Consider the following 12,613-nt stretch of genomic DNA (forward strand, 5'->3'; position numbering starts at 1 on the left):
CAGATGACTGGAGCAGGACAACCCCAGCCCGTCATTCCACTGATTGCCACACACTCCTCTGTTGCCTTTTTGGCAGCAATTTCTGCCGGGCCCCCCTCCATTCTGCCTTTCACTTTGTCCCAGTAATGATAATGGGACACATGCCTTCACCGCCACACACAATGTTATATCACACAAGCACACACTCTCACTCTGTCTGTCCGTCTCTCGCACACACACACTCAGGGGCACAGTGTTAGTACGGTTTCTCTGTTAAATGTGGTAAGTCCCTGTCGCCCCATCCTGCCAGCTTTGTCTGCCCTCAGCTGTTCCGGCCCGGTGCCCGTATTGTGCTGCCGGGCTCATTACCAGAAGCACTGTGGCCCGAAACCTCCTCACTAATAGGCCCGGGGAGAGACAGAGAGGAGTTATTTCTGTTGTGTCGTCTGTGGAGCAGTTGTAATGTGTGGGGTTTTTTGGCAGCAGGACTGTTAATGTTTAACGCTCGCTGCTGTTATTTCTCTGGCTGGTCCTCAGCTGGCTGGAGAAGCTGAAAAAAAGGGTTTCACTTAAAAGATTTTCCTCATTCCAGCGAGGCACATGAACGCGAACGAGCGTATATGGATGTGTATCATGTCTCTGCATGCTTGAGCAAGGGACTTGCAACCAATGAGCGTCTGGGTGGTTGATGGGCTGTCTGGGGTGGACCAGGCCACTTGGACAACAATGGGATGAAATTCTGGTGTTGTTTAAAGTTTACAGAGCAGTGTGTGTGTGTGTGTGTGCGTGTGTGTGTGTGTGCGCGCGTGTGTGTGTCTACAGTGGTTTGGCTGGAGGAGCGAGAGGAAGCAGGGGGTGTAAAGGAGTGAGTCAGGAAATGGTGAAATGTGAGGAGATGGAAGACTTGAGGGGGGAAAGAAAAAGAAAGAGGAGCGCATACTGTAAACAGAAACGTGTCAGGGCTGATCTTCATCAGCAGATCCTCTGACTGAGGACTTCAGGTGATTGTCTCAGAGAAAACCCTTCATGCAGTCTGATTGAGGAGTTACATAATTAGACTTGAGGGTTTCTTTAAAGATGAATTAGGCCATGAACTGTGCAGAAGTTCGTGAACTAAAAAACGACTACAGCGATCGCGGTGGTCTAATGAGAGTAAAGAGCAGCTCAGAAGATCCAACACAGGAGTTCAATCAGGTTCAAGTGCAGGTTTCAAATAAATACTCTGATATTAAGTTACAAATAAAACAACAACAAAAAAAAGTTAGATTAAAAAAAACCATTATTATCGCATTTATTTTCATAATAATAATAAAATGAAAATGTATTTATTTTATCGGTCTCATTATTTTTTATATTGTGTTTTTGTTTTGTTTTTTCTAAATTATCAAAAAATTTAAAAAGAAATGTATTTTTTTTAAAAAGGAAAAAATCGTCCCGACCTCTCGCCATTAATCTCGCGGTAGGTGGAGGTGGTGGTGGCACCAGGTGGGCCGCGGCACCGCCGAACCGTGGCCTCGTTACGGCGGCTCTATAATGAGGCCGCAAAGAGGAAAGAAATAATTGCAAATAAAAGTACATGATGCAGAAAATAAAAAAAGAAATTAGACAGATGCGCGTGTTTTTCGGGATCATTGACTGTGTCCTTTAAAAAATGCTGAGTAGAAAAAAAAAAGCATTTCAGGTTTTTTTTCTGTTGTTGTTGTTTTTTGGGGGGGAGGGGGGGTCAGCTCACCGAAATAGCGTCAACGATGACGTCACCAATAATAATAATAATAATAATAATAATAATAATAATAATAATAATAATAACCGATTTAACGTATCACAATTTCCCTGCTATATTGAGCTCTGGAGAATTGAGAAAGCAAACAGGGAAAAAGCACATAAATTTGTCATGCTTTAATTAAAATAATTCTTTAGAAATTCATTATGTACATCTGCAATAATATTAATAACAGTATAAGAAAAAATAGTCACAGTTTTTACCAAACATCAGAACATCAGCATGACAACAAACTCAATTTAACTGAAGCAAAAACAAACGTATTTCAAGCCTTGTTGGTTTTTAGTGGCCAAATCATCATCACCCCCTCCCCTCTTAGTGAAACTGCATCACTTCCCCCATAAAGTAATTCTTCATTTACATTATGTACATATTGCTGGACAGATATGTAATTGTCTTTGAGGGGCGTATGGAGGCTTTTCTTCTGTAACTGTGATTTTTTTCCCCCCAACAGTAAAATCAGAATTTACAGTAACAAAAAATAAAATAATAATAATCACAAACTGAATTTGCAGGCAAGCATACAAGTAGATTGAGAATAGAAATTGATTCGTGGTGATAGGATAGGATTCAGTTTTTTCCCTCTTCTTAAAAACAAAGAAAAACAAATAAAGGTTGTAAACAAAGCAGGCATAGTTCAGTACAAAGAAGTTGCATATCCCTTATTCACTGGATCAGTGGAGTCAAGTTGCAGATGTGCCAGGAAAAGAAAAGAAGAAGAAAGAAAACAGTCTTTGGCCAAAACAGCGCTGAATGGATTCATACTGAAAATATGCTCCCATGGAGTCTGTGGAAACAAGCCCTGGAGGAGGTCGTGGTTAGCAATGTGTAAACGTGCATGAGTCACAGCTACCCTGGGTAACGCTGTCTGTGACTGCAAATAAATACAGGAGCAGGCTTAGGATGACCATGAGAGGACGAGAAGGAGAGAAAAAATGTGTTGCTGGGTCATCAGTAGAAGTCTCGAGTTCACTTCCAGTTTAGAGCTGCGTGTCTCGGTCCACATCAGATCAGCTGATGGTAAGGTCTCCAGTCTTTACCGTGGCGTGGAGGCCCATCAGGACTGAGGCGAGCAGCGAGGACTAGAGGTGGTCGTAGGCGGCTGCAGATGGCGGGCCCGTGCGGGAGGCCGAGCTGTAGTAATAGGGCGAGCCTGCGGGGGGAGACACAGATGGAGCTGGATGATGCTGGTGGTCACAGCTTTGGCTCTGAGTGTTTTGAGGCTGAAGGCCCATCGCGACCTGCACGTAATGAGGGACCCGGAAACCCTAAAAGCATGAGTGATGCTGGGGTATGTTTCAAGCAGAAAATCAGCCATCAAACCTCCACCTATCTGTCAATTAATAAAATTTGGTGATGAGATGAGAATACAAAGCGAGTTTCTCCAGCAATTAGACTACAAGATGCCTGCCTGCACTCCACAAAACTGCAGTAACAATACAACAATACTGCATACACTGCTGTCTTTGAGGTAAAAATGAATACATTTCAAGCTACTGTACATTTCAGTGTCGAGAAATGGAAATGTTAAAGGTTTAGATGACTTTTTGCTCATTAGTTAATGAAAAGTTGTTTTACCAGTTGTCTGATGTTATATTGTTTTGTCTGCAGCCCAGATGTGGCTTTTAATACAGCAAAATTTTTACCAAGATAAATGAATATGTTAAAGAAAGGTAGGGGGGTCAAAAAGTGCATTAGGTGTCACGCGCGCCACTTCCTGGTAGGCCGTCTATTAAATTCTAGTCAGAGTGAAATGTTTCTGAATCATAAGGTCAGAGAGAAAATTCTCGTAAACCGTTTGTGAATTCTGGAGAAGCTCCGCAGGGGACACGTTCGCCGCCTTAGTAACAAATATGCACGGGGTTGGGCTTACGTGTGCTCAGTTACTCACCCAGCAAGCTGGAGTTGGTGAACCTCCAGGCTTCGCTGTACGAGGTGTAGGGCGAGTGGCTGTAGGACTGACCCGAGTAGTCTGCACCTGCTGCAGAGAAGGAAAAGAACATTTTAAAAATAAAGTTGAGCAAACAGTCCAAACGCTCCGAGCTGAAACACGCGAGGAGACGTTTTTTATTAAAATGCAAAGCTGGAGCATTGCAAGGAGCTCGGCAGGTTGTTTGTCTGAGTGCCAGCATCTGTTCAGCCTTAGCTCATAATTCACCGACAGTTAGTGCGGCCTGTAAACCATTAATCTGTGGTGCAGGTGGATGGCTGAGGGTAAAATCCCTCGGCCCAGTGGTGCGTGCACACAGCTAGCCTTTACGCCCTCTTTCTCCAGCGCTTAGGCCCCTTCCATCGTTCAGCCTCTGCCCTCTGAAATGTCCTCCTCCTCTCTCCATCCTGCACTTCCTGTCTGGCAACTCCTCTTTCTTTCATTTTTCTTTTCTTCTTCTTCTTCTTTTTTTTTAAACATTCCAATATCTAATTGGTAATTATGTTGGCTGGAATGAATCCCTGAGCTCCCCACCTCCTCCTCCTTTTCTGCCCCCCCCCCCCCCCCCCCCCCCTACTCGGTAATTGTGTATCAACGCTTCCTCACAGCGAGCCCACCAGAAAAAATAATAAATCAGACCCTCTCATTTCGCGCTTCGGAGGGCAGACTTCAAATAAAAAAAAAAAGGCAGATCGCACACATACATGCACATACACACTCTCTCTCTCTCTCTCTCTATGCTCACATGCAGGCATCTTGACACACACACACACACACACACACACACACACACACACACACACACACACCCTGTAAAAAACAACAACAAAAAAACCTTCTACTCTTCCCAGCTTTACGCCCCATCCACCCACAACCATTGCATCTCCCTCCTGGGCCCCCTGGTTCCCATGGCGATGTGTGGTAAGAGGTGTCTGGGTGAGGGGGTGTGGGCAGCAGGGTGGAACCCCAGCCAGTTCCCTGTACCCCTCCCCATCGGGCTCACGTGCACCCCTGCGCTCGTTCACCCTGGCAAGACTACTCATTAACTCAGCCCGTCTCCTGGTTAATCTACAAGCCGCCATCCTGCCCTGCTCCTTCTTTCTGTTTCCTTTCCTTCCTCCTCTTTCTCTCTCTTTCTTTCTACTTGTCTTTCCATTTTTCCATTTTTAAAACAAAAACGTATTCCTTCGGGTCAGCTCCTTACCTGCTACCATTCCCGTGATTGCAGAGGAAGAGTATCCCGTCTGAGCAGGGGAGGGGATGTGAGGTGGGTAGCCAGGGAGGGTGGAGCTCACCATGTCGCGCCCTGAAAGCACACAAAAAAGCCGCACATCTTTAACACCGAGGTGGATGTTTAGATTGGTGTTTTGTGCTGGACAAACGTGTAAGATGCAAAGACTGAATTGAAGCTGAAACGATAGGATCAGTTTATCATTTAACTTTCTGCAGCATTCAAATGCCGAAAAATAAACGAATGAGCAAAAAGTAAACAGAGATGAGATGGATGGCTGCGTTACCTGAGATGACAGACTGACTGCTGAATTGCCCATACACTGGTGCATGATGGGAGAATGAGTTGAAGGCGTTGGGGAAATGGTTGGAACTGCTGCTGCTGCTGCCGCTGCAGCTGCTGCCGCTGACAGAAATGGGTTTCTGCAGCGCGTGCAGCTCCACAAAAGCCAGGTTACAGGCTGCCATGTTTGGGGAGGGGGTTGTGCTGGTCACTTCTGGGGACATTTCCTGTTTTAGACAAAGTGGCAGGGTCTGTACGGGCTCTGAGGTGGCGAGAGCCAGTGTGCAGCGCGTGGGTAAGGAAATAAAAAAACAAAACAAAGCAAAAACAAATGGTGAACATGGGTGGAAGTGAAAAAAGAAAAAACACGCAGGACTAAAAGAACTGTGTGAAATGCCAAAACTGAACAAAGAGTGAGCGGCAGCATGTGGAGGGTTCTGGGCCCTGTGGTTAATGGAGGTTAAAGAGCATAATCCAGCATTAAGAGTCTCACCAGTCACCATGGTGTAGCTCTGGTGTGCCGACAGATTTCGTCCAATGGCAGAGCTGGATGATGAGAGGCTGGTCTTGGCTTCGTCTAGGCTACCGTTGATGAGGGACAGCGGGTACAGAGTCTGAGGATGATAAAGGCTGCTGTTACAAGTGTACAAGTAAAAAAATGAAATGAGGCTTTTCAGTCCAAACAGTCGGTACCTGCTCGGTTTTGCTGTTTGCTGCTGATCCGAATGAATCCGGAGGATAGTGATGACGATCGAAGCCGCAGTCCAGATGTTGCGAGGCGGGGGGGAAGTGTTCCACTCTCATCTGTTTCCTCGGGATGCCTCCGCTGCCCTGAGAGTCCACGCTGTGCCGACAGCTCTCCTGATCACCTGTGAGAGGCAACGAGGAGGATAGAGGAGGAGGAAAGCTTCGTGTTAAACTGGCAAACAGTAATTTTATCCTGAAGGTCTTTAAATGTCCTCTGAGAAGATTTTGGCCCCTTCAATTATTTGAAAACTAAAGAGCTAAAGAGCTTGTCTCTTTGGCACAGTTCCTAAGTGGCTCTAATCTTAATTAACTGGTTTGTAGTTCTTTGTGGCCATCTGCGTCCCTCAGAGCTCCATCCCAAGTCTGCGCTCTCTTACTACTTCTTTGAATTTATTAGAAATCACAACATTAAAAAAACTAAAGCAGGCCATAAATCACCGCTAACAAATGATTACACTGATATCAACGACTTGATTGCCTGCGTCCCTGACAGACGTCAGCTTTTTAGTTATTGGAGGAAAAACTGAGATCTGTCTAAATGCTGAAGAACAGGACAGAAGCTGCTGTGTCACAGTGATTGGTGTTAAGCGTGCCCTGTCGTGCACAGGACCTTGCAAACCTTAATAAAGTAAAGCTGAATTTCCGTTCGAGGGACAACTTTTGGCCTGTTTTACCCTTGCAACAGGAAAGTGTTCTTACAGGAAACAAGGTCAGATTAATGATTAAATAAAGCAGCTGGGAGAGCCATACTTGTTTTCATCTTTAAAAGTTTTAGAGTGCATGCCTGCAGAAGACCTAGAAACAAGTTTTTCCAGCCATATTTGCCTTTGTTTTCTCAGTATTGTTAAGGATAGTGGGCAGTAACCCAGTCTTTCTTATGAATAAGCTTCAGATTGCGGTGTTTTGTTTGCTAGATTGATTTCTTACTGTCATCGTGGCTCCTTTTGCCTTCGCCGTTGGGTTGAGGAATACCCAGCAAGCCACTGATGGAGTAAGTTGAACCCAGAGAGTCCGACTGCGGGGATTCTGGAGGGGTGACCGCAGAACTGGGGACTGAGAGCGAGAGAAAGAGAGAACAACAAAGACAGATCTGAGACAACGATACTGCGCAGCTCTTTGCTGCTGATGTGACGAGAGGCCCGAGTTTAATCTCGCAGAGCAATGTATTTAATCCTAATCCTTTCCTGCATCCCTTGTTGTCGTGCATGTGTTCATAAGTGGTGCAGACTTACTCAAAGTTTGCCCTGGACTCAGGCCTTTTCCATCCAGAGGAAGGTTAAACGGCTGCTGGACCTTCGTTCGGATTATTCTGGAACAAAAACAACAATTTTTAATGGATTAAAGCATTCCCACTAATTATACCACACACACACACACAAAGGCAAAACAAAGGCAGCACACTCAGTCTCAGCCATTCAGCTCAGCCGAACTCAGCCAGTCACAGCTAAATGCTGCTTAACCACCTGAACCCCGGCTTACACGATTTCATTCATAATTCAGTTTGGCACCTGTTAATGGAGCTCACGCTGGGCACTGTGTCACTGTCACACACTCCCTCCGCCAGCAGCCGGTCTCTGATTTCCCAGGCGAACATGGTGGGATTCTGCCTCTTGTACTCAGCGATCTTCTCCACAACCTTAGGAGTGGCCACTTTGGGCTTGGAGCCGCCAATCACACCGGGCTTGATGCTGCCTGTTTCATAGTAGCTGGAAGGGAAAGATGATTTTGTAAGTGGAAAGTTTAGACGGGACATAAAAGTGCTCCTGATGATTAAGCAACCTCTCAGCTCTCGAGACTCTCATTAACAGGAACAATTAACAGGAAGTTGAGGACTCACCGTCCCAGGATCTTGCTGACGCAGCCGTGGCTGACTCGAAGCTGCCGGGAGATGTCACAAGGCCGAACCCCCTGATGGGCCATGTCCACAATGCGTTGCCGGATCACCTCCGGAAGCGGGCGTCCATTAACAAACATTCCACCTAGTTGGTTAAGACCCCCATGACCTGGGGGAGGAGGGGGGATGAACACTTATAAATGTCATGGAACTCACGTGCACCTGTCTGCACACACGCACACATGCATGTTGATTCAATCACACCTGCTGATTCACACATCATTTATCCAGGTTAACTCTATAAAAGCTGTTTGCATGGAAAGAAATGATCTAAAAGTTCACACACACAGATTTTACAGATTCATACCAGAACTTTACTCAGTGTTTTAATCTATTTATATTTTATTTAAAATATAACATAAAAATAATTAAAAGAAATAAAAAAAAATACTAATGATTACATATTAGTGCTATATTTTGCAGAACCGGGCATATTTAATTTATCTAAAGTAAACAGAATTTATCCCTAAAGCAAGACTGATGTTTTAGATTTAGATAATAAACAAGATGGCAGTGAGTCGTGGAGGTTAGTGAGACCTTTTGATACTTGGATGTGGTTAGCGTCAGTCTTTTCTGGAAGCTTTTTGTGTGTTTAAAAGTTTTATAAATAGAAAAAAAGCTGATATTGATCAAAACTTCAGTTATTTTGGGTGTGAAATTGCTTTTGTGTTTAACACTGGCAACAAACAGAAATGCGCATTCTGGAAAAACTAATGGTTCTTTGATGATCCCACTGGCTAATCGCCTCCTTATAAATAACACCTTCAGGCTTTTCTCCTCACAGTTCCCATTTATAGGCCGCTAATTTGAGGCTCAGTTGGCTTCAGTGACAGTGACTAATGTTATTTTACATTTCAGGAGAACATGTCACTCAGTGAAGGGGCGAGGTGGAGGGGGGTGGGGGTGGGGTAACATTTTAAACTGTGAAGTTCAAGTAAAAAAAAGAAAAAAATCGGATTGTCTATACTCAGTTTTTATTATTTTATGCGTTTCCAGCCTGTTTTTGAGAAGCATCTGTTCACATGAATTATTAAAGTTTAATATCTGTTCTCTGGCACATATAAAAAATATGTATATGTATTTTTTACACTACAGAAATGTGACTGGTGTTCTACAATAACGTGATTTTTTTTTTCATTTTTAATGCACATGAAGCTGATTTTCTGCGCGCATTTACTACAAATTAGGCACAAAGTGCTCCCCTGCTTCGCCCCGGCATATCCTCCATGTCTTCTCTAAAGGCTTGCACGGTGGTGACTCTGCAAGAACACCATTGCTTTTAATTTAACCCCATTGAGTCGCTCGTTTCTCTCAGCCTTTTCTCTCCCCCCCCCCCCCCCCCCCCCCAGCTTTCATTTCCACATCAAACAGCGGCCGGACGAGGCCGAGGCATGGAGGGAGGGCAGCCTCTATTAACGCTGCCAGCCGAGTGTGGAAAAAAATCTCCCTGCCAAGCTTCATCAACCTGCAGGATATTAAAGCGGAGCGGCCCCGAGGCGGACAGGGGGGTAGTGCGTGAACGCGCACGGCGCACTGACACCACGCACACACAGAAAAACAAAGCATGGGTTAATAGATAGATAGATAGATAGATAGATAGATAGATAGATAGATAGATAGATAGATAGATAGATAGATAGATAGATAGATAGATAGATAGATAGATAGATAGATAGATAGATAGATAGATAGATAGATAGATAATCCACGGTCTTCATAGAAGAACACATCTCAGTATTTACCTCTCCCGGTGTTACTGGACATATCCCTGAGTTTGTGCTTGTTGCTCCACCAGCTGAACGTGACGCTCTCCTCCTCCACGCCGACCCGGTTAAAGTGTGTTTATACTCCTACCCCTGCCTGGTCTGGCATGAGTGTTCTCCCACCAACTTCGAGCTGCAGGACATCAAGGTGTTTGTGAAACTGGCTGCTGGTCATATCTGTGCGGCCTCTGAACTCCTACTAAACAAACGTTTCCTCCCTGCGCGTTCATCTCACACCGTTAGGTCTACCTGTGGCCCACCTGCTTGTGCTAGTGGGCTACGGTGTGATGATTGAACAGTCTGCAGGAGATTTAGGCCATAATCTTTATGGCATTATAAAGACTGTATTTGATTTGTCTTATTATAGCGATGATTTGTTTATTATAGCGATACATTTATGTATATTCAGTCAGTACCGAATGAAAGCCGAGGTAAACATCATGGCGTGTGTGTGTGTGTGTGTGTGTGTGTGTGTGTGTGTGTGTGTGTGTGTGTGTGTGTGTGTGTGTGTGTGTGTGTGTGTGTGTGTGTGTGTGTGTGTCTTGTCTACAGGCTTCATCTGTTCAGCTGCTGTACACTGAAGGACTTTTCAGCTCTGGGAAATTCTCACGAAAATGAGCAAAAACATCAAGTGGTAATTTATGAGTAACGAGGGAAGAAAGAAAAAAAGAAACGATATGACGCCCGTCCTAAAAAAGCAGGTAAGCAGAAGTGGATCAAAAGTCAATAAAGCCGCTGCTGGTTTCTCTAAATGTTCAAAATGTTGTCATGACCTGCTGGGAGGCAGTTTTAAATGACGGACAGGACACCTGGACGGCCTGATTCAGTTCAGTTTACCTGCAATAACTTTAACATCGCAGGTACTAATAATCCATACAGCGCATGCCCAGGTCTAATTTACCTGATACTAATTCATTTATTATTAACTGAAACACACTTTTAATCTCGCTGAACAATCCAATGACAGTTATCTACTTTTTTTTGGTAAGTACTTACTTTATTTGACTTTATTTGACTTATTTTTGTTAGCAATTAGAAATATGTAATATTTTGAAACCTGAAACATGTGTGATAGTCTTAAAAAATAATCGAACTTCTAGATGATTATTAATAATGGAAATTGGAGGTAGCTGGTGAAGAAAAATTTAAAAGCATTTAAACTAATATGACATGACTCTAATGTAAAATTAAATCAAGTGTGTTTTATTTAATTTACTTCGATCAGGCCAAATAAAGAGCCGGTACACAGATGATCCACGGCGGGCTAACTTTTACGTTTGGACGTGAATGTATCATGGCTAAAACTGTGTAATTATTAATTTAATAAGCTGCCCGCTGTTTTCGATCGCTTGTATTAACGACGGTTATAAATGTTCAGTGTAAAACGTGATTTCCAGCAGAAATTGAAGGCCTCGCTGTTTTGCTCACAATTCCAAATTTAGCATAAAAACAAGACAGTTTGCGTTAATGAATGTATCATTGACTGTGATGGGGGTGCTTTTTATTTTAGGAGGAACTATTTATTTATTTATTTTAAGAAAATGCACTTTGGAAAATTAATAAGAATTATTCATCTGTTTTTGCGCGAGGACCCGTGCCTATAAGGTCACTCGAATTATGTCACTTAAAGACACAAAACAGACACACTCTTTGTTTTTTTCTGCGCACATTTTTCAACTTTAATTAAATTCTTTAGATAACGTCTTGTTAAACAGCGTTTAACCCTGAGCTCTGTCTCGCAGCATTTTGCCCGGTGATTTCTCTCCGTGTTGTCAGGATTGTCTAACGTTCTCATTCAGACATGACAGATCACACAGAAAACATGTTCACTTTAGAAGAGGGCTTACCTTTCCACGCAGGAGCTCGAAATAACAGCAATAATCATAAAAAAATGTTCCACAGCAAATATTCTGATATTATCCAAACGATCTCTGGTGGTGTGCGTCCGAGCCGCGTTGGAGGAGGATGGACCGCTGTTGTGCTGCGTTGTGTTGCGTCGTGTGTGCGCAGTCGGCACTGACTCAGGTTTTATCCAGCAGGGCTGCGCAGAGGATGGAGCACTGCAGCCATTGGACGAGGAGGATGGAGGAGGTGTGTTTTGGGTTGGTTTTGGGGTTTTTTGGTTTTTTTTGAGGAGGAGAGGGGAAAAAGTGGGACAGGATGACTGACCGCGGGCTCTGATGGCATCACACCCCCTGAGTGACTGTACGGAAACACTTGTCAGGAGGCGGCTTGTTTCTATTCACCTCCAGCGACAGCCCGCTTTGATTAGATGGTGAACCGGCGTGTGACACCGGGCCCGACTTCCACACGATTTGCTGCGATGCCTCCCTGACAGGCGACTCTGGAGGATCCCACTGAGTCCCACTGAAAAATGTTTTGCAAAACTTTTTTTTTTAACTGAACAAAGAGCAGAAAATGAAAGGTGGAAAATACTCTCAGGTCAGCAGGAGAGACTCTTATGTCCAAATTAAATCGGAGGAAACAAATTAATCTTCGCAACCAATGAGGAATCACGTTATTTATATAAATATAGTTTAACCAAAAAATAAAAGTAATAACAATTCAAATAATTAGTCTTTACCAAAATAAAATACTCCGCGAATAATAAATAAATAGATAATAAATAAAAACACGAAAATTAAATTAACCTCTGGTCCTATAATTTTTGTTGTACTTCATCTATATCTTATTTTTAAATGTTGCTCTCTTCCTTCATATTTAACAACAAAAATTAGCCTGCATGTCTTTAAAAAACGATACAAGGTAAACCTTTTACTGGTTGCATACAGCATTAGAATAAAAACAAAAAAACAACTAAATATGACGAGAAAAAATAAAAAGTTTTTGGCTCACACAGGAGACAGAGGGGCTTCTGAAATAAGCTGCAAGACACTAAAGGATTTTTTTTGCATTTGAGCTTTTTCCAGCTTTTATGTAAAGAACGCATCCGTGCTTCAGTGTGTCCACGTAGTGGTTTTGTGTAGTTGAAAAAAAAAGTAGT

The 12,613-nt window shown here is 43.5% G+C and overlaps 1 protein-coding gene across 2 annotated transcripts; it reads right to left on the reverse strand.

Annotated features, from left to right (window-relative positions):
* Positions 1-1,767: 1,767 nt before the first annotated feature.
* Positions 1,768-11,623, reverse strand: pax8 (paired box 8). Of its 2 annotated transcripts, none has more exons than XM_080866873.1 (12): positions 11,457-11,623; positions 9,589-9,742; positions 7,790-7,931; positions 7,461-7,658; positions 7,185-7,261; positions 6,880-7,005; positions 5,899-6,074; positions 5,699-5,819; positions 5,210-5,467; positions 4,897-4,998; positions 3,654-3,743; positions 1,768-2,915 (listed from the first exon to the last, which is right to left on the reverse strand). In XM_080866873.1, exons 2-12 carry the CDS (start codon positions 9,608-9,610, stop codon positions 2,845-2,847), a joined length of 1,383 nt encoding a protein of 460 aa, XP_080722999.1. In that variant the 5' UTR covers positions 9,611-9,742; positions 11,457-11,623; the 3' UTR covers positions 1,768-2,844. The 2 variants fall into 2 exon arrangements, with proteins under 2 accessions (XP_080722999.1, XP_080722998.1); XM_080866872.1 differs by having other exon boundaries at positions 1,772-2,915; positions 7,790-7,955.
* Between the last annotated feature and the right edge of the window lie 990 nt (positions 11,624-12,613).

This window comes from Rhamphochromis sp. 'chilingali' (genome assembly GCF_963969265.1).
Source record: "Rhamphochromis sp. 'chilingali' genome assembly, chromosome: 2".
Taxonomy (NCBI): Eukaryota; Metazoa; Chordata; class Actinopteri; order Cichliformes; family Cichlidae; genus Rhamphochromis; species Rhamphochromis sp. 'chilingali'.